At 35.2% G+C, this 26,967-nt stretch overlaps 1 protein-coding gene across 1 annotated transcript; it reads right to left on the bottom strand.

The window, feature by feature from the left end:
* Positions 1 to 21,526: 21,526 nt before the first annotated feature.
* Positions 21,527 to 25,918, bottom strand: LOC131160533 (probable NAD(P)H dehydrogenase (quinone) FQR1-like 2). The gene is made up of 2 exons (XM_058116321.1): positions 25,018 to 25,918; positions 21,527 to 22,023 (listed from the first exon to the last, which is right to left on the bottom strand). Exons 1-2 carry the CDS (start codon positions 25,566 to 25,568, stop codon positions 21,795 to 21,797), a joined length of 780 nt encoding a protein of 259 aa, XP_057972304.1. The 5' UTR covers positions 25,569 to 25,918; the 3' UTR covers positions 21,527 to 21,794.
* Positions 25,919 to 26,967: the final 1,049 nt, after the last annotated feature.

Raw genomic sequence — 26,967 nt, forward strand, 5'->3', positions numbered from 1 at the left:
TATCCTCTACCACGTATAGATGATTTATTTGACCAGCTCCAGGGTACACGGGTGTATTCTAAGATTGACCTCAGATCAGGCTACCATTAAGTGAAAGTAAGGGCAGAAGATGTATTGAAGACGACCTTCTGAACTCGGTACGAGCATTATGAGTTTCTTGTTATGCCTTTTGGTCTGACGAATGCTCCTGCAATATTTATGGATTTGATGAATAGGATCTTCCACCAATATCTAGACCAGTTTGTTGTTATTTTTATTGATGATGTACTGGTCTATTCGAGGAGCTATGAGGAGCATGAGATGCATTTGAGGCAAGTTTTAAAGATGTTCAAGGAAAAGAAGTTATATGCCAAGTTCAAAAAATGTGAATTCTAACTCGAGAAGGTTGTGTTTTTGGGGCATGTCATTTCAGGGGATGAAATTTCTATGGATCCTAGTAAAACTGATGCGGTTGTGAATTGGGCTAGACCGAGGAACATCTAGGAGATTAAGAGTTTCTTAGGGTTAGCTGGTTATTACCGTCATTTTGTTAAGGGATTCTCAGAGTTATCAGGGCCTTTGACACGACTGACTAGAAAGAATACCGGATTTAAATGGGATGACAGTTGTGAGCAGAGTTTCCAGGAATTGAAGCAAAGGCTTGTCATAGCACCAGTGCTGATCATCCCGTCAGGGGGTGAGGGTTATGTTATTTACAGTGATGCATCCTTGAAAGGGCTTGGTTGTGTGTTGATGCAGCATGGTAGGGTGGTAGCATATGCTTCCAGACAGTTGAAAGAATATGAAAAGAACTACTCTACCCATGATCTTGAATTGGTTGTAGTAGTATACGCATTAAAGATTTGGAGGCATTACCTGTATGGCGAGCGATGCGAAATCTTCTCCGACCATAAGAGTCTAAAGTAATTTTTCACTCAGAAGGAAATGAACATGAGATAGAGAAGGTTGTTGGATCTAATTAAAGATTTTGATTGCACTATCAGTTACCACCTAGGAAAAGCAAACGTGGTAGCTGATGCGTTAAGCAGGAAGTCTGTGGGACCAGCACTGGTACCTGTGGAGATTCAGTATCCGATTTTGATGGATCTAGAGAGACTCGGCATAGATTTGGTTGAGAGTGATCCTCAGGTATGTATTTCCAATTTAGTGGTGCAGCCTACTCTACAGGAAAGGATTAAAGCTGCTTAGAAAGATGATTCGGAATTAGTAGAGGTAATGGTCAGAGTACAGAGTGGTTAGGGAGACTAGTTTTGTATCACAGATGACGGGGCTTTGCGGTTCCGTTCAAGATTATGTGTTCCTACTAATGCTGATATTAGAAAGACCATCTTAGGAGAGGCCTACAGATCTTTATACATGGTTCATCACGGCAACACGAAAATGTATAGGGATCTGCGAGAGTCTTATTGGTGGAGTGGTATGAAGAAAGAGATTGCTGAGTATGTAGCACAATGTTTGATGTGCCAGCAGGTAAAAGCTGAGCACCAGAGGCTAACAGGCCATTTGTAGCCACTTTTTATCCTATAGTGGAAATGGGATCACATATCTATGGATTTTGTTTCAGGGTTGCCATCGGCATTGTATGGTTAGAATGTAATCTGGGTGATAGTAGATCATTTGACTAAGACCGCCCATTTTCTTCCCATCAAGATCAGTTATACCATTAACCGTTTGGCAGAGATTTATATTCATAAGATAGTCCATTCTCATGGTGTGCCAGTGTCTATAGTATCAGATCGAGACCTGCGTTTCACGTCACGTTTTTGAAGGAGCTTGTAGGAGGCTCTAGGGTCTCAGTTATCATTTAGCATGAAATTCCATTCTCAGTTAGATAGGTAAACTGGGAGGATGATTCAGATATTAGAAGATATGCTTCAAGCATACGTGCTGGATTTTGGGGGTAGTTGGACCTATTTTATGCCGCTGGTGGAGTTTGCGTACAATAACAGTTATCAGGCCAGAATGGGCATGACACCGTTTGACGCACTCTATGGTAGGAGATGTCGCTCTCCTTTATATTGGGATGAGATGGGTGAGCGGCGTGTTGTGGGTCCAGAGTTAGTTCATCAAGCATATGATAAGCTTTAACTTATCAGGGATAGAATTAGTGTAGCTCAAAGCCGACAGAAGAGTTTTGCTGATAACCACCGCAGGAAATTGGAATTTGATATCGACGTTCATTTATTTTTGAAAATTGCTTCATTAAGAGGGTTATGAGATTTGGAAAGAAGGGTAAACGTATCCCTAGGTTCATTAGTTCGTTCGAGATTCTAGAGAAAGTGGGGCTGATTGCCTACAGGTTGGCTTTACCAGCTGCGTTGTCCAGAATACACGACGTATTCCAAGTTTCCACGTTGAGGAAATACGTCCCAGACCCTTCTCATGTGAATAGTTATGGTGAGTTGGAGTTCAGTGATTCACTAATTTATGAGGAGGTACTAGTACAGATTCTGGACAAGAAAGAGCAGGAATTATGTAATAAGAAGATTCCTTTAGTGAAAGTCATGTGGAGAAATCACGCAATAGAAGAAACATCTTGGGAACTTGAGAAACAAATAAGATAGAAATACTCGCAATTGTTCCAAGAGGTTTAGTCATAATCAGGGAAAGTGTAAGTAGTTAGGTAATGTTTCTTTTGCAAGTACATGTAGTAGTTTAGTTAATAAGTAGTCTTTTGATTTTGGGAGAATTTTTATTTTGTATATGTAATCTCCCAGAACTCTAATTGTAACCACGGTATTCATTCGCCATAAGTGAGAGTAAGTAATAAAATAAGTAGACTGTTTGTTTTCAAGGGATGATGAATCGCATGAATAACAAATTTCGAGGACGAAATTTTATAAGGAGGGGAGAATGTAGTGACCCGAGAAATTATGGTATTTAAATAATGAAAGAAGGAGGAAAAGGAAATTGTATTTGGAATATTTAAACAGAGTCTCGTCGACGAACACAGGGCATTCGTCGACGAACATACTTGAGGGGATCGTCGATGAGGACACGTGTCTCGTCGACGAGAAGATAGATAGAGGCTATTTCACTTTGAATTTCGTCAACGAGTAATAGGTGTTCGTTAATGAACTTCCTTCGTGGCCTCGTCGACGAAGCCCAGTGTATAAAAAGTTCTAAACTCAGATTTTAGCGCAGATTATTCAACAAAATCATAATTTCTCTCTCCTCTTCGGTTCCCCTCCCTTCTCTCTAAGTGTCCGAGTCCGTTTTTTGTTGGATCAATGATCCGAAGCCGCCACGAAACTCCTGGAGAAGTTCTCTTCAAGTCCGGTGGAGTGGATCATTGGTGGGGCTAGTTTGGACTCCATCCCAAGTTTAGGGTAAGGTTTTTTATGTAGTATTTGACCTTATTACAGTTGTAGAAAATGTAGTAGTCGAGAAAATACTGAAATTTTGTTAGGGGATATGTTGTTTTTGGGGTGTTGAGCGGGGAACCCTACGGGTGTAAGACTAAACTTTATAGGAGCTTTTTCAGAAGTCAGGTAAGGAGATAAACTAAATCAGGATTCTTATAAAAATGTATTTATTATTATTCAGCATTTAATTTCAGATAAATATGTATGATATAGAATTATGATGGAAATACTGCTATTGATCAGGAATATATTTAATATCTAAATTTGTGTGGCATGAGTAAATTTACCATGAAAATTTTGTAATGATACAGAAGTTTTTATATGATGTATCGGCGTAGGGGCCAAATATTTATATGATATATAGGCGTACGGGCTGAGAGTTTAATATGAAATACCGGCATACAGGCTGAAGGTTTTATGATATGCAGTACCGGCGTACGGGCCGTGATCTATAAAATACGAAATGCCGACGTAAGTGCCGTAGATTTTACGATATGTTATGCAAAATTATATGATGATATAAACTTGACAGTTATTATATGAATAGCCATGTATCACTATTTGGAAATATGTTCTATGTTATCAAAACCTGGTTGGCTTGGTTTAGGCTTTCACGAGTATGGTACCGTAGCTATATGATCATGATCATGATATGTTAGTGCTACCGCTTGTCGTACGGGGCAGTGGGAGAATTACAGTCGATGTGGTTTATTGTAGTGTTTGGCGCCCCTGATGTATAGACCAATTGAGGCAAACCCATTGTACTTAAAAACTTTTGCTTTTGATTCGGTAGTGGTCGGCTAGCCATTGTCGGGTCCCGCCTTCGGGCCGCATAACCCAGTCATGTGGGGGTAAGACATGACACCAATCAGCTAACCATCCATGATGTTTTCTATGTACAGTTATATGATATGATTTATACGTATGGAAATTCAGTATGTTATACTATGTCATGATTATATATGTTTTCCAAATATAATACAGACAGGTTTATCAAGTATGTTTATGAACTGCTATATGTATAACATGAAAATACTCATGTTGTCACACACTGATATTAGTTTATTTCCTTTACTGAGAGATGTCTCACCCCAAATTATATAAACATTTGAGGAGCCCCAGATAGAAAAGCGGATAAAGCTCCGCAGTGCTAGAATTCGATAGTCCTACCTTACTTGAAGGGTAAGTCTTTGTGCTAGGGTCAAATGGATTTTGGAAGGTGACCCTAGGACCCTTTTTGGGATATTTTGGGATGTATTTAATTATATGGCAGTTGTAGTAAACTCTGGTATTGTGTTGATTAATAGTTTGGTATGTATGTGATTTTACGTTTCCTGCTGCATAGGCATTCGTATTGTATTTCATGTGTACTCCTGGTACCATGGGTCCAGGTGGATTATGATATGTCAGGGTTATTATATTGTTATGGAATGGAAAAAAAATGGTAAAATTAAGCAGGTCGTTACAAACTAGCTCTATCTAAGAGCATCTATTGTACAAAATAAATTGTTTCTTGTTTCTTGTTTCTTTGATGGTTCAGGTCATTGGACCGTTGTAACCAAGTGTGGGGTATCACTTGGAGAGGGGGCTCCACCCTAAAGGAGGGATTGTAAACAATTTGTTTTGCTCGCAAAGGAACGTGTAAGTGGAATCCTTAGGTGGTCTTGCCTAAGGCGAGGACATAGGCTAGGGATAAGTTGAATCTCGTAAAAGATCTTGGTCTCACTCTTATTATTTACTCTTTAAATTTCAGCATATATAATTTGTGTTTCTAAGTGCAGGTTGCTGAAAACTGAGATTGAGAAGGCCTTTTAATTTAAGAAAGTACGTTGGTTAATCTTTTGTGGAAACCTTAAATGGGGTATGTTGATTAATCGCTTGCAGAAATCTTGATTAAAAGAAGTGCACAAATTTTCATTCGTACAGGGCTATAAACTGAAATTTTGCAAACACTAAAGGTAGTGTTGTAGCTCTCACAATTAGTTAAGTATTGTGTGTTTGAATAGTGAGTTAATTGGTTGATTGTTTTTATTAAAGGTATCTGGATTGTGTTTGGATTGTGGTTTAATTAAAATCAAAACATTCTTGTGTGTTTGCTAAATATATATAAAAGATTATGAATTTTATAAAAAGACTTAAAAGAATTTTATAAACCCAATTCACCCCCCCTCTTGGGACTACACCTTGACTTTCAAGAGCAAAAAGTGGAGCTGGCCGTGATTGTGGTGGTGATGGAGGTTGAGAGCATGAAGTTAGAGATGGATGTTTGCGAGGAAGGAGACGATGAATAGTGAGAGGATGACTAGAGCTTGCTGATCCTTCTGTTTAGTTCAGTGCTCACGGGTCTGAGATCTGATTCTAAGACGCGATGAATGGCCGAGGCAAAGATAGTCTAGTGTGGTGGTTGACGATGGTGAGGATGGGGTGCTCTGGCAGTGGGGTGGCCGGAGATGAACAGAGCTTGCAGATCCGAGGGTGAACTACTGTGAAGATTATGAGAGAGACAGAGAGGAACAACGAGGTTGAGGGAGTCACCTGAGTTTGGGGAGGTGGTTACTGAGAGAGATAGAACAGTGAGAGAACGAGAGAGTCCGAGAGCTTCGGGAGAGGGAGTTATGGGAGAGATGGATCTGTGAGGGAATTGGCTCCAAAGTGAGGAGCCTCCGAGCATGTCTCATGGTGAAGACGACGGTAGAGCAGTTGAGATGCTCGACGCTGGTGGAAGGGGTTGTCAGAATGGTGCGTGGTCAAAGATGGTCGTGTGGTGAGAGAGGGAAAGGTAGTGCGGGGGAGAACTTGCGTCGATATGAGGGAGAGAGCGGGAGAATGGAGGGGAAGAGTGGGAGAATGAAGAGGTTGTGCGAGTGAGCCTAAAGGTGATGGATGAACAGTGTGGAAAAAGGACCCCCTCTTGTGCGTGTGTGAATAGTGAATTATACCTCCCCTCCTTTTTTGTTTTTTGTTTTTTTTTTGTTTTATATGCAAATACATATATACGTAATATAGATATGTACACATATTTGTATTCATCTTTTATGTTTTCTTGTTTCTTTTTTGTTTTTGTTTTTTTGTAATAATAATAATAATAATAATAATAATAATAATAATAGTGCTTTTGTTATATTTGACGTGGACAAAATGGGGTGTCTACACTTATCATGCTTTTTCCTATGCAAACATGAAAGAAACATGTCCTATGATTCCTAACATGTATTTTTGACATAGGAAAGGGGGGAGACATTGTGAAGTATGAGTCATAACATTTAAGAAAACATAAACATGTTTTAGCATGACGAAATCTATGTAATGCATGGAATTGAATAAAGTAAAGGATTTGACACTAATCTTTTTGAAGAATAGCCCTCTTAGATCAAGTAGAAGACTCGTCACTTCGAATTTCACCCCTAAAGTCCTCCTCAAGAAAAGAAACATGTGATTTCACTTTTTTCACTCCTTCAAATGAAGACCTTTTCGCAACTCTCGAATTTCCCTTAAAAACCCTCACTTTGCCCCTTCTCAAATCTGCCCTAGAATATTTTCGAAAATGTTCTTTTATAGACATTCAAATGAGCGAGGGAAAACTATTTTTGAATTCTAATTTGAAATTTGAATTTGAAAATAACTACCAATAGCCATCATTAATCATCATCCATTAACTATCAATGTCAGAAGTTGACATGTGACTTTGATGGGGTCAGACATGCGACTTTGATGGGGCATGTGATTGGCTAAAAATCTCTAGCCAATCATATAAAGATACATATAAAAAAGTCAAATTTGTCACAGGATGGTCGATCACCTTTAGAAGCAGTCAACCACCTAAAGGTTTTGATCAATAGCTAGTTTGGAGGGGGTCCAATCTACTATCCAAAGGGATCCATAGATCGCCAGTGCAATGTTTGGATTTTTTTGTCTTCATTTTTTCTGAAGTTTTGCATCTTCATTTAAGTAAAAGTTTGTTTGATAAAAATTTGACCATCTACATTTTGTAAAAAAATCTATGATTCTACTCTCGATAGATCCTAGATGACATCTTACATTAATTTTTACTTGAATTTATGCAAGAATAATTTCTTGTAGAAATCAAAATAATGTTTTGAAAACAACAAAGGAGAAAACCATAGGACTGACCTTATAAGGATATCTTAGAAGTATGCAAGTAGGAATATTCTCTTTCTAAGGCACACACCCCAAAAACCAAAGATAAGAAGAGCCTATGAATATGAACTCTTTGAAATTTCAAAGTGAAATGAATTTCAATCTCACTCCAAAGACACTTGAATGCCTCTGTATTTTCCCTATAAGACTCTCCCTTACCCCAACTTAAATATGCTCCAAAAACTCTCCCAATAGATCTATTTATAGAACTTTCAAAATATGATGAAAGGAAACAAATACTTTAATTTGAATTTCAAAAATTCAAATTCAAACTAACAACTTCTAACCAATAATTACCATCTCTCCTGATTGTTGCATGACACGCAGTGACTTTCAAGATACTTGGTGTTGAATCAGGTGTAATCCCAAGAGGGGGGGGGTGAATTGAGTATTTAAAAAATTCTTTGACACTTATTTACCACTTAAACCCTTCTTATATATTTACCAATGAATTCTTGTTACTCAATTACTTATGTGCAAGGCTATCCAACATATAGATGCAATATAAAAAATTTAAATGTCATGCTAAAAGTAAAGAGTAAAGGGAAGAGAGAAGACAAACACGGTTTTTACGAGGTTCAGCCGACTTGGCCTACGTCCTCGCCTTGAGCAACCACTCAAGGATTTCACTAAATCCCTACTCCTTAAATTGGGACGGAATCCCTTACAATCTGCTGCTTACAAGAGGTACAGCTTCCTCCTCACCTACTGCTTACAAGAGATACAACTCTCTCCTCAAACCTCGGTTCACACACCGAATCATGTATACAATAGAGTCTGAAAAACAATACTAAAAAATGCTTCTAACAAAAGCTTGTGAGTACAATTCAAATTCCTAACACATTAACATATGCTATAACTTGAAGCTCAGAATGTATGGAAATGATACAATCGTTTATGTATGATATGCTTCAACACACAAATCCCTCTTTAACCAAAAGTCCCAAGTAATGATATATTTAAAAACGCTTTGGAGAATTTTAGGGTTCTTAGTTCACTTTGCACAAATGCCCAAATATATTTGATGTGAACTTATTAATAAAAACTTTGTCTTGAATATTAAATCAATCAAAATCACAAAGTTTTTCTTTCAAATATTCAATCACAACACAACCGTTGCAATATGAAAATGTATATATATGTATGTATGTATTCCAAAGGTCAAAAATCAATGTGATCTATTTCAGAAAATATCCTTCAACAAAATATGTATTAAAGAACTCCAAGGATGTCACGCCCCGAACCCGGAAATGGAACCCGAGGGTGAAAATATAATATAACCTGTCCCTGTATTATACAAATCATCACAGATACTGTACAAAGGACGAGGGTTCGACCCCGTGGGGTTCCCATGCACCCTAAACACCTCCAATCATAATCATATACGCAGTGAAAAAAGTCATTTTATATTAACATATGTAGTACCATACGAGAGTCTATACAATAGCAGAACATGGCTCTAACCAAACGTACAAGTTGGGTGCCCAAATACAACTCAAAATGGCAACCCAACAAAACTACAGTCCTAGCACTTACCCAAGTGCTAACGTAGTACACTAGCCACTACACTCCCTACACCAGGACGCTAGTTCCGATTACCCGAAGGACCTGTAAAAATGTACATATAGTAGGGGTGAGACACCTCTCAGTAAAGAAGAACACAAGTTATATCAGTGTGTGGTATTTGAGTGTTATCATGATACAACATACACGTAATTAAATGCATTCCAGTACTAATTTACACAGTGCATACGCGCACACATATGACTACCATTTATACGCAGCCCCGTCACAATACATACACATGATCAGTAATTCTCAATGTCATCACACTCTTTGGCCCGAAGCCGGCCCGCGACATATGGCATTGGCCCGTAGCCAACCTGCAAACACGGCGCCACCGGCACATGGCTAGTCCTCGACTCCCATGGCATTGTACCAGCGCTAAAGTGGTGGATCCACACCCTTCGGCCTGATCTACCAGAATAGGCTCACTCCCTCAGATATAAAGCTGGATACTCTTGCCCACATGACAGGCGGTAAAATAACGCCCTCGGATATAGAGCCAAACACTCTCAGTACCTGAAATCATTTCGGAACCGCGTTCCTACTAGCATTTTAACATATTACACACACATGCATGCTTATATAACCAAACAAACCACACTCATTTGATAATCTAAATCATGGTTTTCCAAACAAATACAATTTAAACAAAGTCAATGCACGACCATCCCAATATCACAGTATAAATCACACATATACTCGGTTTTCAACAAAACCCAGGATTCAGCCTGTCGCCCCCTTTTTCCCAAAACTGTAATAATGAAAAACCCATAGTTTTCCCCATTAGATCCCCCCAAATGAGTAGCCAACACACACACAAGACCGTGGACCACAGTTCCACCGAGTCCGATTTTGAAAAGAACCCATATAAACATAGTTCCCCTTATCTTAACCCCGTAAGCAAATCCCGAACTCCAAGGTCCCTAAACAGTGAACCGAGTTCCAAAACCTACAAATCACAGTACACAATATATTCATAAGACATGTTGGCCTAATTAGGCTTACAATTCTTATTTTGATGATAACAAATCAAATGATCTATTTAATATGTTTTAAGTAAAAGTTTTCAGGAAAACAACAGAGTTCAAGTGCATAAGAAAGTTCATGGATTACAAAGAGCAATGAAGAACGAAGTCATATTGAGAAAAGCTCTAAGGAAAGAATGCAACTATAAAGATGATGGAAGAAAAAGTTCGAAGACTAAATTATACTTTTAAGGATATTCTCAAATGTAAGTACTTCAAAGTAAATCCAAGTATAAAGAAATTTGAAGCTCATAGAAAGTTAAAAATATGTTTTAAACATATACTCTAAAGAATAATTTTTCAAATCAATAAAAAGAAAGGGTTTAAGAAAAGAATTTTTTTTAAATACTGAAAGGCCAGGCGACTGCCATGTTGAGGCAAGCGACTGCCAAATTAAAATAGAAGTCTTTTTAAAAGTCAGTAGCTAGACAGGCGACTGCCTGTATTCTGTTTTGAAAATTACTTTGTGACAGGCGACTGCCAAGTCGTGGTAGGCGACTACCACTCGAACGTTTGTAATAAATTTCTCAATGAAAAGATTTTTTGAACCACTTTTTTGAATACATTTATTTCAAAATATTTGAAAATGAATTTTAGAAATCTTTGGGAGTAATGGATGATTTCTAAAGCCTCTATAAATAGTCTTGATCTCAAAGAGAAATTAGACAAGAGAAAGAACTTTGATGAAATATTCAAAAGAATTTTGAAATTGAGAAATCTTCTAAAGTTTCCAGATCTAGTGCTTTTCAACAACTTTTCTGATCCAGAGATATTCAAAGGCTTTTAGATCAACGTAAGTTTTTCAAAGGTTTTAGATCAACTAATCCTCAAGTATTCAAAATTTTGTTTTCAAAGGATCTAAAATTCTTTTGAGATAAAGTCTCTAATCTGAAATTGATTTACAATATGAAGCAAAGTTTTCCAACGATCAAAATCTTTTATCTTCTTTTGAAAATTATTTGATAATCTATACCAAGTAATTGAGCTTGAAATTTCTTATATTTGAATTATTTTGAGGTATAAAGTGAGCTGATTGGTGTATTAATTCACTCTACTGTGAGAGTTCTCTTTTGTACACATATTCCTTTGTCTTTCTTAAACGATTCTGATTTGTTGAATCGTTGAACCAAATAAGGGGTTGTTATTTGGAGTGGCGGGCTCTAGCCTAATTGAAGGAGTGTATTGTAAGTTGGTATTGTTCCACCAGGTAACGGAACTGATATAGTGGAATCCTTTGGTGTTTTTGCCAAAGGCGAGGACGTAGGTTATGTTGAAGCCGAACCTCGTAAAAACTCTTATCTCTTTCTCTCTGATTTACTTTACATTTCTTACTTGCTGTTGTTATATGATTTATATGTGCAGGTTGCAGTTTCTAAATTGAGAAAGAAACAAAAAGTACTTGATATTTAGAAAGCACGTTTTGGTTAATCGTTTGAGGAAACCTAAGAAGGGAGTACGTTGATTAATCTGCGGAAATCTTGATCAAGTAAAGTGGTTGCTAAGAGTTTATAGGGAAATCAACAAAAGTTTTTACATCTTAATCGAGTGATTGAATTATCATGATTTCATTGATTGATTTGTAAATTTAAATTTCTATATTCTTGAGTGTGGTTATTATTTACATATATATATATATATATATATATATATATATTATTTTCTAGGTTGTTAAAATTAAAAGTCGATAAATCATTAAAATATTAAAAAGAATCCAATTCACCCCCCTCTTGGGAAGCTATTCCTCATTTCAAGACAGTTACCTACAAATCTACTAGATCAGAATTGAAAACCGAGCCTTACCTCGATTTTACACCGAAACCCAAAAACCTCCGAAATGAGATTCTGATCCATAGAAGTTGTAGAGAATCCTTCCACGATCCTCGTGGTAACTTCCGTTTCCCGATTCCGTCAACAATCGCCCTTTGACCCGGCCCAATTTCGTCGACAAAATGGTGCCTTCATCGACGAAAAGTCAAAGATTTCATCGAGGAAGTCGGTGGCCTCGTCGACGAATCCTGATATTTACAATTTCCATCTCTCGGCTTTTCTTCGTCAACGAACCTCTGAATTTCGTCGACGAAATTCCTTCTACCTTCGTCGACGAATTATGGCTTCGTTGACGAATTCTGCAGAATTTCGTCTTTTATCTCTCTCTTTACATAAATAAACCCATTATCACGGTTCGGGTTCTTATGAAGGATATCTAATCGAGTGGATTTGTACTATTAAAAGTATCAAGTCTTTGAATGGAAAAACTCACTTGAACCTAAAATATTTAAATAATAGTTAAAACTCTTTTCAAGTGGTAATCTTATCAAAGTGATTTAATATATATATATATATATATATATATATATTTATATACTCTTGAATTAAAAACCAATCAACCAATAGCTAAACAACTTTCTCAAGTAATGATCTTTTCAAAAACAATTTTTATATGTATGTGCACACTCAAGATCAAACTTTTCTAATGATATTCAATAACAATTAATGAGATGAGAAATTCTTGAAAATAATAACTTGAATGATCAAACCTCAATACTAAAATAAGAATTCAGATGAGTAAACAAGTTCCCTTTGAGATTCTATATTGATTTGCCCAAGCTCGATGATTAGAAATTGAAGTGTAGGCAATCGTATAGCAATAGGAGCAAGTTTTCCAATATTCTTTCAACAAGATGTGTTCTTCTCTTTCTTGTGTGTCTTAGCTTCGTTCTAGGGTTTAGATATTCGGTATATATAGTGTCTTACCGTTAGGATTGATCTTAACTGTTGGATCAAAGAAATAGCTCGCGAGTTCATTTAATAAAAATAAAAATTTTAAATTTCCTACAGGTTCAGGCGACTTAGGTTGAAGCTCAGGCGACCGAAGTTCCTTAAGCCTTTGAAAAATTAACTTGGCAAACAGGGTCAGGCATCTAAAGAGAGGGTCAGGCTCCTGAAGTGGTTCAGGCACCTAAGGTCACAAGGTTAGGCGACCAAAGTGCCTCAGCCAACTTGCTGTGTTTCCCATTAATTCTTTAGGCTACCAAACTTAATTTTCAGGCTCCTGAAGAAATTCTTCAGGTGACTGAGGTTGAGTTCAGGCTACCGAAGTCCCCATTTTTCTCAATTTTTCTTTTCTAATTTAAAAATCTGCTTTGCTCTTTTTCTTAGGTCTTTTATAAAACATATTTTCCATGGTTTTAAAAGTATTTCTAAGTCCATGAAAGTCCCCTAATGACATACATGAAATCCTAAAGGCATTCTAAGTTATGTTGAGCCTCAAATTAAATCATATGAAAATATAAGTACATGAGTTCTAAATACCCATTCCGAAGATGTTCTTGAACTTTGCCGCTTGCATCTTGATTCTCGTACTCTTTGAGTTCCATGGATCTTGCCAAGATATGTTAACTTTACTTTATGGCTTCCATGACTCGTTATCTTTCCGTGCGTGCTTAATATAGGTCCTATTCACAAACACAATGCACATATGAAATACCAAGTGATTTGTCATTATCAAAACCGGATTGGACTCATAGTGTCAACACTTGGTCTCCTCAAGTAGGGGTGAGCATTCAGTCAGTTCGGTGAATTCGGTTAATTAACCGAATTAACTAAAAATTTTGGTTAAAAAATCTTATTAACCGAACCGGTCGAAATTCCATATTTAATCAAACTCAATGCTGACCGAACTAAATTTCGACTAAATCGGTTAACCAATTTTAATCAATTTAATAATTTAATATATATAAAATATATATTTTTAATATATATAAATATAAATAATAAATAAATTTTAGTATATATAAAATATTGTAATATACAATATATAATTATTCATTATTAATTTATACTATTCGGTTAATTTAGTTAACCGAATTAACCAAACCCAAAAATTGAACCGAAAATTGAAAATTAAACTTTAATGAAATTGAAAATCGAACCAACCCGAATAAAATCTTAATTGAACCAAATCGACCGAATTTGCTCGGTTAATTTGGTTAATTCGATTTTAACCAAATTATGCTCACTCTTATAGCCAATCAAATGAAAATATTTTAAAATTTTAAAATTTCATTGGGTTAGTTGACCGCTAATAAGTTGCCATTTGACTGGCCCATGGTGTAACTTTTCTGCTTGAATATAAGTTTAATTTCTTTTTTGTGTGTTGACCCTATGGGTCATTCCCTATTTTGATTATGACAAATACTCTAATATTTAATGTCTATCTAGTTTGTGTACAGGTTTATATTAGCAAACCAATTGATGACACATAAAGACTTGAAGACTAAAGACCCTGAAGACTTATTGTAATTTATATTTTATGTAATTTGGGTCTATAATAGTAACTAGGTATATCAGTCTATAATAATCTCTGCATGTCATGCATGTAGGTATTTGTAAGCTCTCAAAATGACCGTAGAATAACCATAGGGGCTGAATTACTTTAGGGCACCCTTGGGTTGATCGACGCCAGATTTTTGGCACTATCTCAAAACGGCCCCCGTGAAGACCCTAGTATGACTCTAGATCCCAACACTCACACACATATCATATAATATACAGGAGTGTTGAAAAATGTGCTTAAAATGAATATTATTAAGGAAATTGAGAGAGCTCGGGCAACTGAACCCCAGGAGTTCAAGACTCCTTGGGCGCCCGAATTGTTGAGAAGTCAATAGTTGACTTAGGCACTCGGGCGACTGAACCTTTTTGTACACACCTTCCACAGGTGCCCGAACCCTTTGAAAAAGACCCCTCACCAACTCGGGCTACCAAGAATCTTAGTTCAAAAATGCCCCGGACGACCGAACAGACGAGTTCGGGCTAGCGAACCTATGACCAGGCACCCGAATTTATAAAGAAATGTTCCTGACTTTAATTCAAGCCACCGAACTCTAACTTGGGCAATCGAACCTATTTAAAGACCTTTTATAATTGTGTCTGTTCGGGTGACTGAACCAAGGTTCAGCCACCCGAACCTCACCGGATTAAAAAGTTTTTAACTAATGTAAATAAGGGTTAACTTGGGTTAATTATGTTTAAACATTTTTGAACTTTTCTAATAATACCCAGTAGGTCCCAAACGGTTATATTTTTGATCTAGCATATAAATATGAGTTCATTTGTGTGGATTAGCAAAAGATTAAAAAATTCATTAGCCAAAAATCCTCTCTCTTGAAAATTATCCTTTTGTCCAAATACTCTCAAATTTCTATTCCCTTGATACATCTTAGTATTGTGAGAGTATATTGGTTGTGCTAGTGTATATTAGATTGCTAATACTCCTATTGTTCTTATTTGATTGATTGATCTATTTTTGGGGAGTCAAGTAAGAGTTTTCCCACAGATTTTTATTTGATAAATTTAATGTTGGGAAAAACTCATTAGCTTAAAGATCTTTGTATTGTCATTGCAAAGATTCTTATAGCTTGATTTTGTTGTGCAAAAATATTTTTCTACAAGTTATATTATCCTTTCAAACAACTCTTGAGCATACTTCATTGAAGAAAATATTTTTGAGTTGTTCTGAGTACTTGCAGCATCTTTGAAACCCTGATTATTGTTTAGACTTGATATATACTGTTTCAAATAAATAACTTGATTAGAAAACTCTCAAGCATATTAACGATCATATCTTGTTGAATGTAGCTTGCACAAAAATACACATCACTGAGCTTACATTTACCTATATTGTTGATGTGTGATTGATTGTTTGTACTGTGCGTATTGGATACATATCTGCTTTACTTGAGAAGCATAATCATTGTACCAGTTACTTTGTGAAAAATACTATTGTATTTCCAGGTATGGTCTGAGGGGGTTTGATTTAACCTAGAAGGATCAGGTTGGGGTCAGCCCTGTGAATTTTACCTAGGGCCTTCTCCGTCCCACAAGGAGAGTTTGTAAAGGTTGAGGTCAGCCTTGTGCTAATTAACCTGGTTGTAATTGGTGTCACTCCACTTGTTAAGTGAGCATTAGTGGAATCCTCGGATTTGCGAGTTAAAGGCGGGGACGTAGGCACATTTGGCCGAACCTCGATAGCATATCGTGCGTGTTCTTTACATTTCTGCAATTTATTTACTATATGTGTATGTTTTATTGTGAATGATGCGTATGGTTTAAATTTCCGCATATTATATTAATCTGCGCATTTGGAATTGCATAAACTGACCCTAGGTTGTGATGTTCTGCTAACATCTGGTTTACCCTAAGAATAAGTTTTAAAATTCCAATTCACTCTCTCTCTTTGGAATACACCAAAGCTAACATTGTGCAAATGTTTACCGGAGTCTTATTAAATTGGATAAAAAATGACTATCGATGAGAATATTTGGTCTTACTTTCAAAAATTAAGAATATTTTTCAAGAAGATGACTTACACTATCCATATTTTTGAACATAGTAAACTAATTTATTTTAGGAATGCTAACATTATAGAAGTTTATTTTTTAAAAAATAATGATACTTTTGTTCACAAATTAATTTATAGTTATATCTTTGTACGAAAATTTTAGCCTTTCCTTCAAAAGATAAAAAATATTTTTTATTTACAAAATGATTTACAACTATTTATACTTTTATATATTGTATAGGTATAAATTGTAATAATAGGTTATTATTACTTTATAAAAAATTTAACTTTTTATTTTATTTATTTATTATTATATTTTTCAAATGATTAAAGCATGCACATTCACTTCAGTTATTGCTATAATTGCAGACCTAAAAAAATGATCTCAAAGAAATTGTAATGTAGTTTTATTTGACCCTTGGAAGATGTTGTATGTATATTACAAAGTCCATCAAAGTAAATGTATTTTTTCTAAGACTCAAAAGAATTGATGTGAATAAGCAGTTAACTATATTTTCTTGAAGGGAGGTTATGTAAGAATTTAAGTAAAGTATGCTTAAATTTTTTGAAATATCCATTTAATTATGTATGCATGTATTACATAAGATAACATCCAATTTAAACATAAAAAAAAAAGTATTATAGTCTAGTGAGAGTAACTTTCCATATATTTTTAAATTTCCATGTATATTAAATTACTAAAATGTCCTAAAAAGGAAGACTTGTAGTGCATGTTGTAGTGGTTCTCGGCTTGTTGACTTTGAATACTTTGAATATCAATAAAATTTTTTCCCTCCATTATAAATTAATGGTGTAAGTGAGTTGAGTTTACTCATAAACGATTTGGATTCGATTCATCATTTAACTCGAATTAACTCAATTCTACTTGAATTCATGTCAAATTTGAATTACTTGAGTATTTTGACGAGTTGAATTCAAGTTCTATAGTACAGCTAGGGTAGAGTTTGAGCCTCTAATCAAACTTTTTAATTTTATTTTTTAATATTATATAAGTTATATAGTTCTATTTTGTACATATATTTAATATTGTACATACATCTATTTATACTATATATTATTCTTAACGCATTTAGCAAACCCACTGCTAACATGTGGCACTAGGTTTTTTTCTTTTTTCTTTTTTTATTTCTATTTTTGTCCTATCTCTTTCTTTGTCAACAGGGGCGAGGGCCTGTGCGGCCTCATTAATGTTTTTTTTTTTTTAAACATTTAGCTTTTATTTTTGGTCCTCTCTCAGCAGAGGAAGCAACCTCATGCAGGGTCCACTAATTTTTTAAAATCATTTTTAATTTAATTTTTGAACCTCTCTCTCTCTCTCTCTCTCTCTCTCTCTCTCTCTCTCTATATATATATATATATATATATATATGTGGCCCTACTAAAAATTTTTATTATTTTTTAAATTCCTTTTTCATTTTTATGAGAAAAAAAAATTTAAGAATCTAGACATAAATTAATTCTACAAAAAAATATATATTTTAAATGGGTCGCAACTGAAGGATTTTCCACCACTTTCTTTCTCAATTTATATTATAGAGCTAATTTAAATTATTTCTTTCTACTTTCTTTATCTTTTGTGTTGACTTTTTGAGTCTGTCTCTTGTTTTGATTATGACAAACCGCAGTATCTCATCTGTGTGTTAAGTGTATGAACATGTTTACTTTTCTAAGCACGCATAATAGATAAGAAATGAAAGCCGAAAAGCACTTAAGCGAGTACATCATTTGACGCATTCCATGGTTGCCGAAGAGCAAAGTATGAAACCTTTGTTTATTTTAAGTTGTATTTTTTATATTTATCATTTGGGTCTGTAATAAGTTATATCGGTCTGTAATAACTAATGCACTGCATGCATGGTAGGATTGTAAGCTCAGTAATGTCATAGATAGACCGTAGGGAAATTAATGACCATAGATTTCGGTCAACCGACGCTAGGGTTTTTTAGGTCAAATTAAAAAGCTTACACTTTAGATAAACTTTAGGTCCCTGTACTTAAATTTTAACTCAAATATGACCAAAATCTTAAGTTTGAAAGGGCTTTGGGCGACCGAACCATGTGCGTTGAAAGCGCCTCGGTCGATTGAGTGGTTGAAAAGTCAAAAATGTTGACTTTTGTCGGGCGACCGAACCAAAATAAACTAAGTGTCCTCGATCGACTGAACGTATAGAATTAACTTTTTCACCTTCCTCAGGCGCCCGAACTTTAAGTTCATTTTTACTTCAGGCGACCAAATCCTTTAGTTCGGCAGACCGAACTATTTGTCAGGCGACCGAATCTTGAGCAGTTTGGAAATCGCTTTAGACTCAGCAAGCCGAACCATTCACCAGGCACCCGAAGTTGAAATTCAACTTTTGAGTATGTGTTTGTTCGGGTGACCGAACCAAAGATCGGGGCGACCGAACTCTCGAGTTGTTCAATTTTTAACCGCGGTAATTTGAGTTAATTAAGGGTAAATTAATTTTAAAATTCATTAAACAAATTTAATAATACCCTTCAGGTCCTAATGTTCATATTTGTAGTAAAGGTTATATATATGCCTTCATTTGCAAAGATTAAGTAGATATTAGGGCTTTTTATTAAAAAAATTTCTTTGGAATTTTTAGAACTGCACTTCCACATACAAGCTCATATACTCTACCATTTTTCATTCATTTGTTAAAAGCAATTTGGTGAGAGTATTTTTTGAGATTATTTACAAGTTTATACTCTCATATTGATTGTTAATTTTTGAGAGAGTTAAGCCCAAAGTGTTCCCCATTGGTTTAATCAATAAATTCATTTGTGGGGAAACTTTATAAGCTTGTGAGTCCTTGCACTTTTATTGCAAGACTCTTAAGCTTGTCTTGTGTTTTATATAAAATATTTTTGATAAGCTTGGTTTGCAAATATCTCTTGTGCTTAAACTTTTGAAAATCATTTTGAGATGTTTGATTGTACTCTTGGAAATCTTTGAAACATTATTTGTGGTTGACATATTTATATAGATTGTTTCAAAGAAACTTTGCTAGCTCACTCTCACACTTTGATTGCATAGCATATTGAAGTGCATTGATTATATTGTGTTGAATTGTCGTACGAATCTGCTTGTATTAGAAGCATCCTTATTTGTATGCAAATTTGTATTTGTTGGTTGTATTCCAAACGTGGCTTGAGGGGGCGTTGGTCCAGCCCATAAGGATCGGTAGGACCTTCTCTGTTCCGTAAGAAGAATGTGTAAAAGTTGAGGTCAATCCTGAAAATTTGACCTGTTTGTAATCGGTACTACTTCACCTGTTGAGTAAGCAACAGTGGTAATCCTCGGGCTTACGAGCTGAGGCGGGGATGTAGGTAGTATTAGCCGAACCCCGATAACATATAGTGTGTCTGCTTTTAATTTCTTGCACTTTATATTCCTGCGCAAGTATGTTATATTTCAATTTCTGTGAATACTTAGAAATACTGAGATTGCTTTAATTGTTTAAATATTTGCTTAATTAATTACCAGTGTGATTGAGATTGCATAAAAAGACACTATGTTGTGAAATACTGCTGCTATTTGGTTTAACCTAGACAAAAGGTTTTAAATTTTCAATTCACTCCCCCTCTTGAGAATACACCAATTCTAACATTTTGTTTATATTATGTACACTAAAATTATATAATTAATTTTAAATTATATTATTACAAAATATTAAAATATATATTATACTGTATTAGATTTTTTTAACATATATTATATATGTTAAAATTAGAAAAGTGATTGGAATTATTTTTAAAGTATTCAATACAATATATACAATACAATACAATTTTTTTCACCTACTTCACACCAAAATTTCCAAAAGAAAAATATAAAAATTATGTATAAATACATAAATACATGTAAATTTATTTAGTGTTCAACTTTCCATACATAATAAATTAAAGTATTTAAATTTTGCTCAAATTTTACAATTTAAATTCTCATTCAATATTAGTATAGTCTATATTTGTATTTTATTATTCTCAATTAATTTTACATTTGAATTGATCTGCCACAAATAAATTTATATCATATGTACATATAAGCAACATTTTTAAATATATTAGTCATATAAATTTATCAATATTTGAAAATTCTATTAACAATGATGTAAAATTATTAACAATTCAATATAAATTATAGCAATCCATTAGGTTTAATATTATTTGTTAATGGAAGGGGTTTTTTTATAACCATGAAAATGGTTTGAAGGGTGTACCTGTGACTTTTAGAAATTCAAGGGACATTTATTTGTAATAGATGGTATAGTTTAGGAAAGGTGTATGTATATTTTCCCTACTTTTATATATTTAAACTTGTATTTAATATTAATTCATAATTGAATTGAACTCGAGTTTTAAGGACGTATAGTCGAGCCGAATTCAATTTTAACAATTTTGCTTATTGATTTTTGAGTCAAGTTTGAAGTTTAATATTTTCAAGTTGAGTTGAGTTTGAATATTTTACTGTGTTAAAATACTCTCCTCTTCCATTATTCTAAATTAAGCGTGATGGTGCCCTTCCGTTAATTTTTTTAAGTTTCAGCATTGCGACCATACTCCCTTTGAAACCCAAAAGCTTTGATTTCTCATAAGGTGCTAGCAGAGTCCTATAAGCAACATCCGCTGATCCCTGATCGTTTATGATTGAAACTAGGACGGTATCTGATCATTAAAGATCCCGTCAAACAAATACATTTTTTGCAAGTTCACAAATAGATCCTTGATTTAAACGCCTTTGCCATGCGTGTAGGGCACATTAACAAAATACAAGGGGTCTCACTAACCCTATATAAACCCATTTTTAAAAATTTGAACCTCAATCCATGCTAAAACAAAAAACTAAAAACAAACAGCACATCTTCGTGGGACCTAAATAAATGAAAATTCAAAGCAAACAGAGTGGCTATATGTTTCGAACCGAAGTTGCATTAACAGCGAAATTGAATACTCTTGCAATAACATATGAAAATTTGATAAAAAGAGTCAAATGGTGAGACTTTTATCCAACATAAAATGCAGCACATTTCATAGGAATAAAATGCATTGAAGGAACATATTCCCCTAATCAACATTATTATTCAATTAAATCATGGAGAAAAAATTCAAACCATGTACAGCTCTAAAAATGGAGATAACTGAGAAAAAAAATAGTAATAGGAATTATACCACTGAAATATGGCAGCAGTAACTTTGTTCTTCAAGTATGATGGTCAAGTGCCAGGACCAAGCACAAAAGGAAATATTTGAACCAATGAACAGGAAAGCTCAATGTGGATTTATATGAGCCAGTTACATCAAATAAAACTTATTATCAAGATAAAGCAAGCCTCTTGACAACGGCAGCCATATACTTGCCCTGATGCTCTGCAAGTGCCAGCTCAGCTTCACTTGCTTCTCTTGTGCCATCACCAGCAAAAACTCCAGCACCATATGGAGAACCACCTCGAATGGAATCCATCTTGAACATACCAGCTCCAAAGGTGTATCCAATGGGAACAAACAGCATTCCATGGTGGGCTAACTGAGTAATTGCTGTCCAACTGCAACAAATAGAAGCAGGGAATATAGTGGAATGGAGCCTCTCAATAATTTAAACAAATCAACTGATTGTAACCAGATCTTATTCATTGTAACTATTTCAAAAGGTTGAATACAGCCCCTAAATTTAGCACAAGTTCACTTCAACTATGAACAATTCAAATCACTATTGTCCCATATGGCATTTGTCAGAAAAACAAAAAAAAAAAAAACAAAAAGGGAAACGAAAGACCATAAGTCAAATAACACAGATTATCACGTAAGATCTAGCATAACATAAAAGTCATAGTGAGTTTTACAGAAAAAATAACTTTTTAATTATCATTAAAAATAGATTTACTAGAAAAAAAATCATAAATGGAGAGAGAGAGAATCGTGATGATAATAAATTCTTCACAGCACGTGGCACGTTGGACATTACCAATCCATATCCAATAACCATGCCCATGCTTTATGGTGTCAAAACTGCTAGCCCACATAAAGGTGTCAAGTCAAGGTAACGGAGCCTACACTTAAAGCTAGTGTTCCACTTGCAGCCAAATAGCTAGTGCAAGGCAAGTTGTGGGGGATGTCCAGGCATTTCTCCCTTTTAAGGCAGGCTGCAAAGGGTTTCTTCACACTTAGGCATACAGAAGCAAAGAACTAGCTTACTCCTTGTTGATGCAAGGTCAAAGACAACCCAGCGCCAGCTATGAATCACTTAATCAGATGGGATGCAATTCAGTCCACGTGGTTAAAAGAGAAACTCACTAAGACAGATGTGCTCATCCAAATATTCAAGACTGGCATATGCCACTTCAACTGACTCAAGGCAGAGGAGTTTTCTTATCCTCCTCACAAACCTCAATTCATTGATAATGATAATAAATACCGTGAAAAGCTGTAAGCCGCAGACATGAGAATATTTACAACACTCAATTGGTGTTGTTTGAGACCTTCAATGCATGTGAGTCAACTGAGATAAAAATTCATCTTGATACTGTAGAAGAATTCATTGGTACAATCAAATACCTTCTTTGTACATGAACAAACCATGCAAACAAGTCACCCCTGTTTCGTGTAATTCTATCTTTTCCTCTTAATTGTTTTTTCATAATTCATCATCAAAATAGATATGTCAATCTCATGAAGTTGATCAGTTGGAGATGCCCCATAACATTATAAGAGCACATATCCACTTTCACCTCATAACTTCCATTACACAAGACATATCCTCTTAGTGTCTCCAGTCTCCACAATCTGTATCTGTATTATTAGATTAAGGATATGGACATGTATACTGATCATGCGAATTTAACCATAAAGAATTTATTTCTTGAACCATCACATTTATGGAGGATATTGCAACTCATAGTGAATATGATATCAAATGTCATTAAATTCACAACAAGAATTACTCGCCCCTTAATCAAAGCTCAAATCACCAATCTTGACTTGTTCTCATCTTTTTTTATTTCAAACTTTCTGCCCTCTATTTGTAATCCAAGTCCATTAACTTCATGCTTAGTTATCATGTTTTCAACTTGTGTTAAGGGCTGCTACCATGAACCACCACCATTTTTCATCCACAAAAAATTGAGCAAGATGACATGCCCCTCTAAATGTCAGTTGTATAAAAAACCTCTTTTTTCTTTATCAACTACTTCAACATGTTAGGACATCAAATCCATGAATCACTCATTTATCCACGACAAATTCCCTGTTCTACAATGTTCCTATCTAGGCTTTGATGTTTCATAGGCCATGCAGGAATAACAAAAGGGATAAGAGTGCGAAGCTTTTCCGTGAGTGGCATTCTTTAAAGCATAAGGAAAGGCAGAAAAAACCTAGCAGTTTTTAATGGGTTAGAGCCTTAAAAGTCATTACTAGAAAATATTGATAGACATATTGTTCTCTTGTTACATTTTTACCAATCTTAATTTGAAGTATATTCTTTTACAAAAATATTTAGAGCCTGTTCAGCTGTGGAAAACAGTTTTCTTTTTCTATTTCTACTTTTATAAATGATTACAAAACTACTACCTTGTTTTCTACTTCTCCAACATTTGTATATGAATTCAGAAAAAAATAAAAGATGTTTTCTATAAACATGTCGGGAAGCTGGAAAATAAGGAGACATTTATGTAATTATTTGAAAAATGGAAAATAATTTCCAAAATTGAACAGGCCCTTAAGGTTTAAGCCCTGGATTATTTGACAAATCAGCGGGGAGCTTTTTAATGATATCCTTCATTCATACTATAAAACAATAATACTTTCATTCATACTATAAATTTAAGGCTCCTACACTATAATACACAGTATAACCAAACTACCAGTCATGTCCATGGTAATATCCTTTCTGTATTTACCATTAACAGTGTGAAAAAAATATCATTTCTCCAACAACAGAAAATTTCATGGAAACATAATAATCATGTTACCAAGATTTCTGAATTGTTTTTTGTACTGCTTACCAAACCTTCTTTATTTTAAATTTCTTATTGTCCTTTTAGCAGTATACAATTTCAGGTCATCTTGCATTCTTGCGGTAACAGTTAGCAACTTCTAACCATCAAGAATCAATTACATGGCAGGGGAAATAGCGGATCACAGTTGATTTATAGAATATTTTATATTTAAGAACATTGTTTTTTGTAAATTGCATCATAAATATCTAACAGAGAGCACAAGAATGATATATTAAAGTATAGTTCAAACACTATATCACAACCTTTGCAATTAATCATCTCAAGTGCACCATAAGAGCAATATTTAATTGGTTTGGTATCACGAAAAGATGATATATATATATATATATATATAATACTTGTGCAGTTGATGTTCTGATTCTATCATGTACGTTTACCGTTAAAATTCACGAAGAAGATAATGCCAAGAACATCATTCACTGTAACAAGAAGTCCAAAATAGCAATTTAAACCTCAATCAAACAAGCAGAGTCAAAAATATACCGGAGATATAAAAGAAATACGACATCAGAGGAATTGACTTACGCGGTGGTTTCTTGACCACCTCCCTGCGTGCCGGTGCTGACAAAGAACCCAGCCGGCTTCCCCGCAAGTTTCTGCTCCTTCCACATCTGCCCCGTCGAATCAAAAAACGCTTTCATTTGGGCCGCCATAGACCCGTACCTGGTCGGAAACCCAAACAGAAACCCATCGGCCGCCGCAAGCTCCTCCGCCGTTATGACCGGAACATCATCGTCCTTGGGCGGCGCTCGCATTTGTTCCAACACTTCATCCGGCAGCGTCTCCGAAACCCGGAACAACAGACCTTCAACTCCGTCAATCCCGTCGACCCCTTTCTTCATCCTCCTCGCCAGTGCCTCCACGTGCCCGTACATCGAGTAGAACACTATGAATATCTTCAATTTCGGCACCATCGACTGCGAAGAAGTAACTTCTTCCGTGGCCGCCTCTGAATTAGCGCCGACGTCACTGTCTTCGACGGCGATCGGCGCTTCCGCTGCCGGTCGCGGAGGGTCAGCTGCAGCCACGGGCGGCATTTTCTTCTTGCTCGGAACGCAGCCCCCTCCTTTTCCCATCTGAAAACCTCCCTCAAATTTTCGAATTACTTCAAGAAAAGGAAACTACAAATCAACAGAACGAGTAAACTCGCGAGATCAGAACAGCGAATTTGATCACTGTAGAATGGGACTGAATGCAGTGTCTGCCGTGGTGTAAAAACCCTAATTAATAATCATGGATGCGAATGTGTTAATTTTTGATGAATCAAAGTGTGAACGCCATTTTCGAGTCCTTGGGTTCGCATGGATACGGATCGTGGGACTACATAGGAATTCAGTTGGCATTGACCTTAAACCCTGAGGAATTAATAAAGGTTTCGCATGCTTTCGGCTCGTGCGTATCCACAGTCCCCAGCTGAACGGATATTATTATTCATTTAATGTGCAGCTTATTTGTTTTTTCTTTAAAATATTTATTTAAATAGCTGTACGCTGCCGTTTCATAGCCACGTCGAATTTCCATTTTTTTGCGTAGGTCGGTGTAGTTCGTAAACCATTTTTCTTCACCCACGAAAAGAATTTTTTGTTTTTGTGGGGAATAGGGTAGGTGACAAATTTTCATAATTTTTTTTAATTGCCGACGGAAAATGAACCCAGTCATTAAATAAATGATATTAACTAAGATGCTTATGTACTATCTGGTCTTTAATATTTTTTCCTTATATTGCCTTGCATGCCAAAATAAGAACAAAAAATTTAGAAATAATAATAATAATAATGTTTGGTGGGATTTTAAGTCATCCATGACGTTTTTGTGGCTTCATTCTTGCAAAAATTATAATTCACAAAAAATATTTTCAAAAAGTGCTAATTTTACTTTCCCCCCCCTAAAATTCGCATTTATTTTCAACTTTTAGAAAATTATAAGTAAATCAGAGCAAATCAGTGTGCCGTTTACTTTAAAATACCTATTAAATTGTCTCTAATCATTTAAATTAAAGCATTTACTTGACTTTACTCCCAACATATGAAATTTGTTTTTAAAAATTTTCTCTCTCAACTAAAGTTATAAGAATGATATATTATAATATTCTAAAGTTATTTTTTTTAAGCCATTAAATTTATCGAATAACATCTTATAAAAGACATCTTAATGGTTAGAATTTGAGAGTTGCGAATTGAAAGTGTTGAACTCAAATCTTATAAGAGGGGTGAGAATAGATACAAAATGGAAATAACTCTTGATAGGTGGTCAATTCAAAATGAGCTTCTAATAAAATTAAGCAAACTTTTCTTGTATTTTATTTGTAAAATTAAACCCTTCTTCTTGGATTAAGTATTGTCATTTTTTGCCTCTAGTATTACTATTAAATTTTTTGACAAACAACTTCGCTTTTTAAGCTCACATGCCGTTTTAATGCGCAAACAGCCAAACCCTTGGAACATACTACGGCCCTAGGTGGTGAAGAGCCGACAA

This window comes from Malania oleifera, chromosome 1 (assembly GCF_029873635.1).
Source record: "Malania oleifera isolate guangnan ecotype guangnan chromosome 1, ASM2987363v1, whole genome shotgun sequence".
NCBI classification, from domain to species: Eukaryota; Viridiplantae; Streptophyta; class Magnoliopsida; order Santalales; family Ximeniaceae; genus Malania; species Malania oleifera.

Coding starts and splice junctions, on each gene's coding strand:
- LOC131160533 (XM_058116321.1), bottom strand. CDS start 25,568: ATGGGAAAAGGAGGGGGCTGCGTTCCGAGCAAGAAGAAAATGCCGCCC. Junction 22,024..25,017: donor GGTGGTCAAGAAACCACCGC/GTAAGTCAATTC, acceptor TATTTGTTGCAG/TTGGACAGCAATTACTCAGT.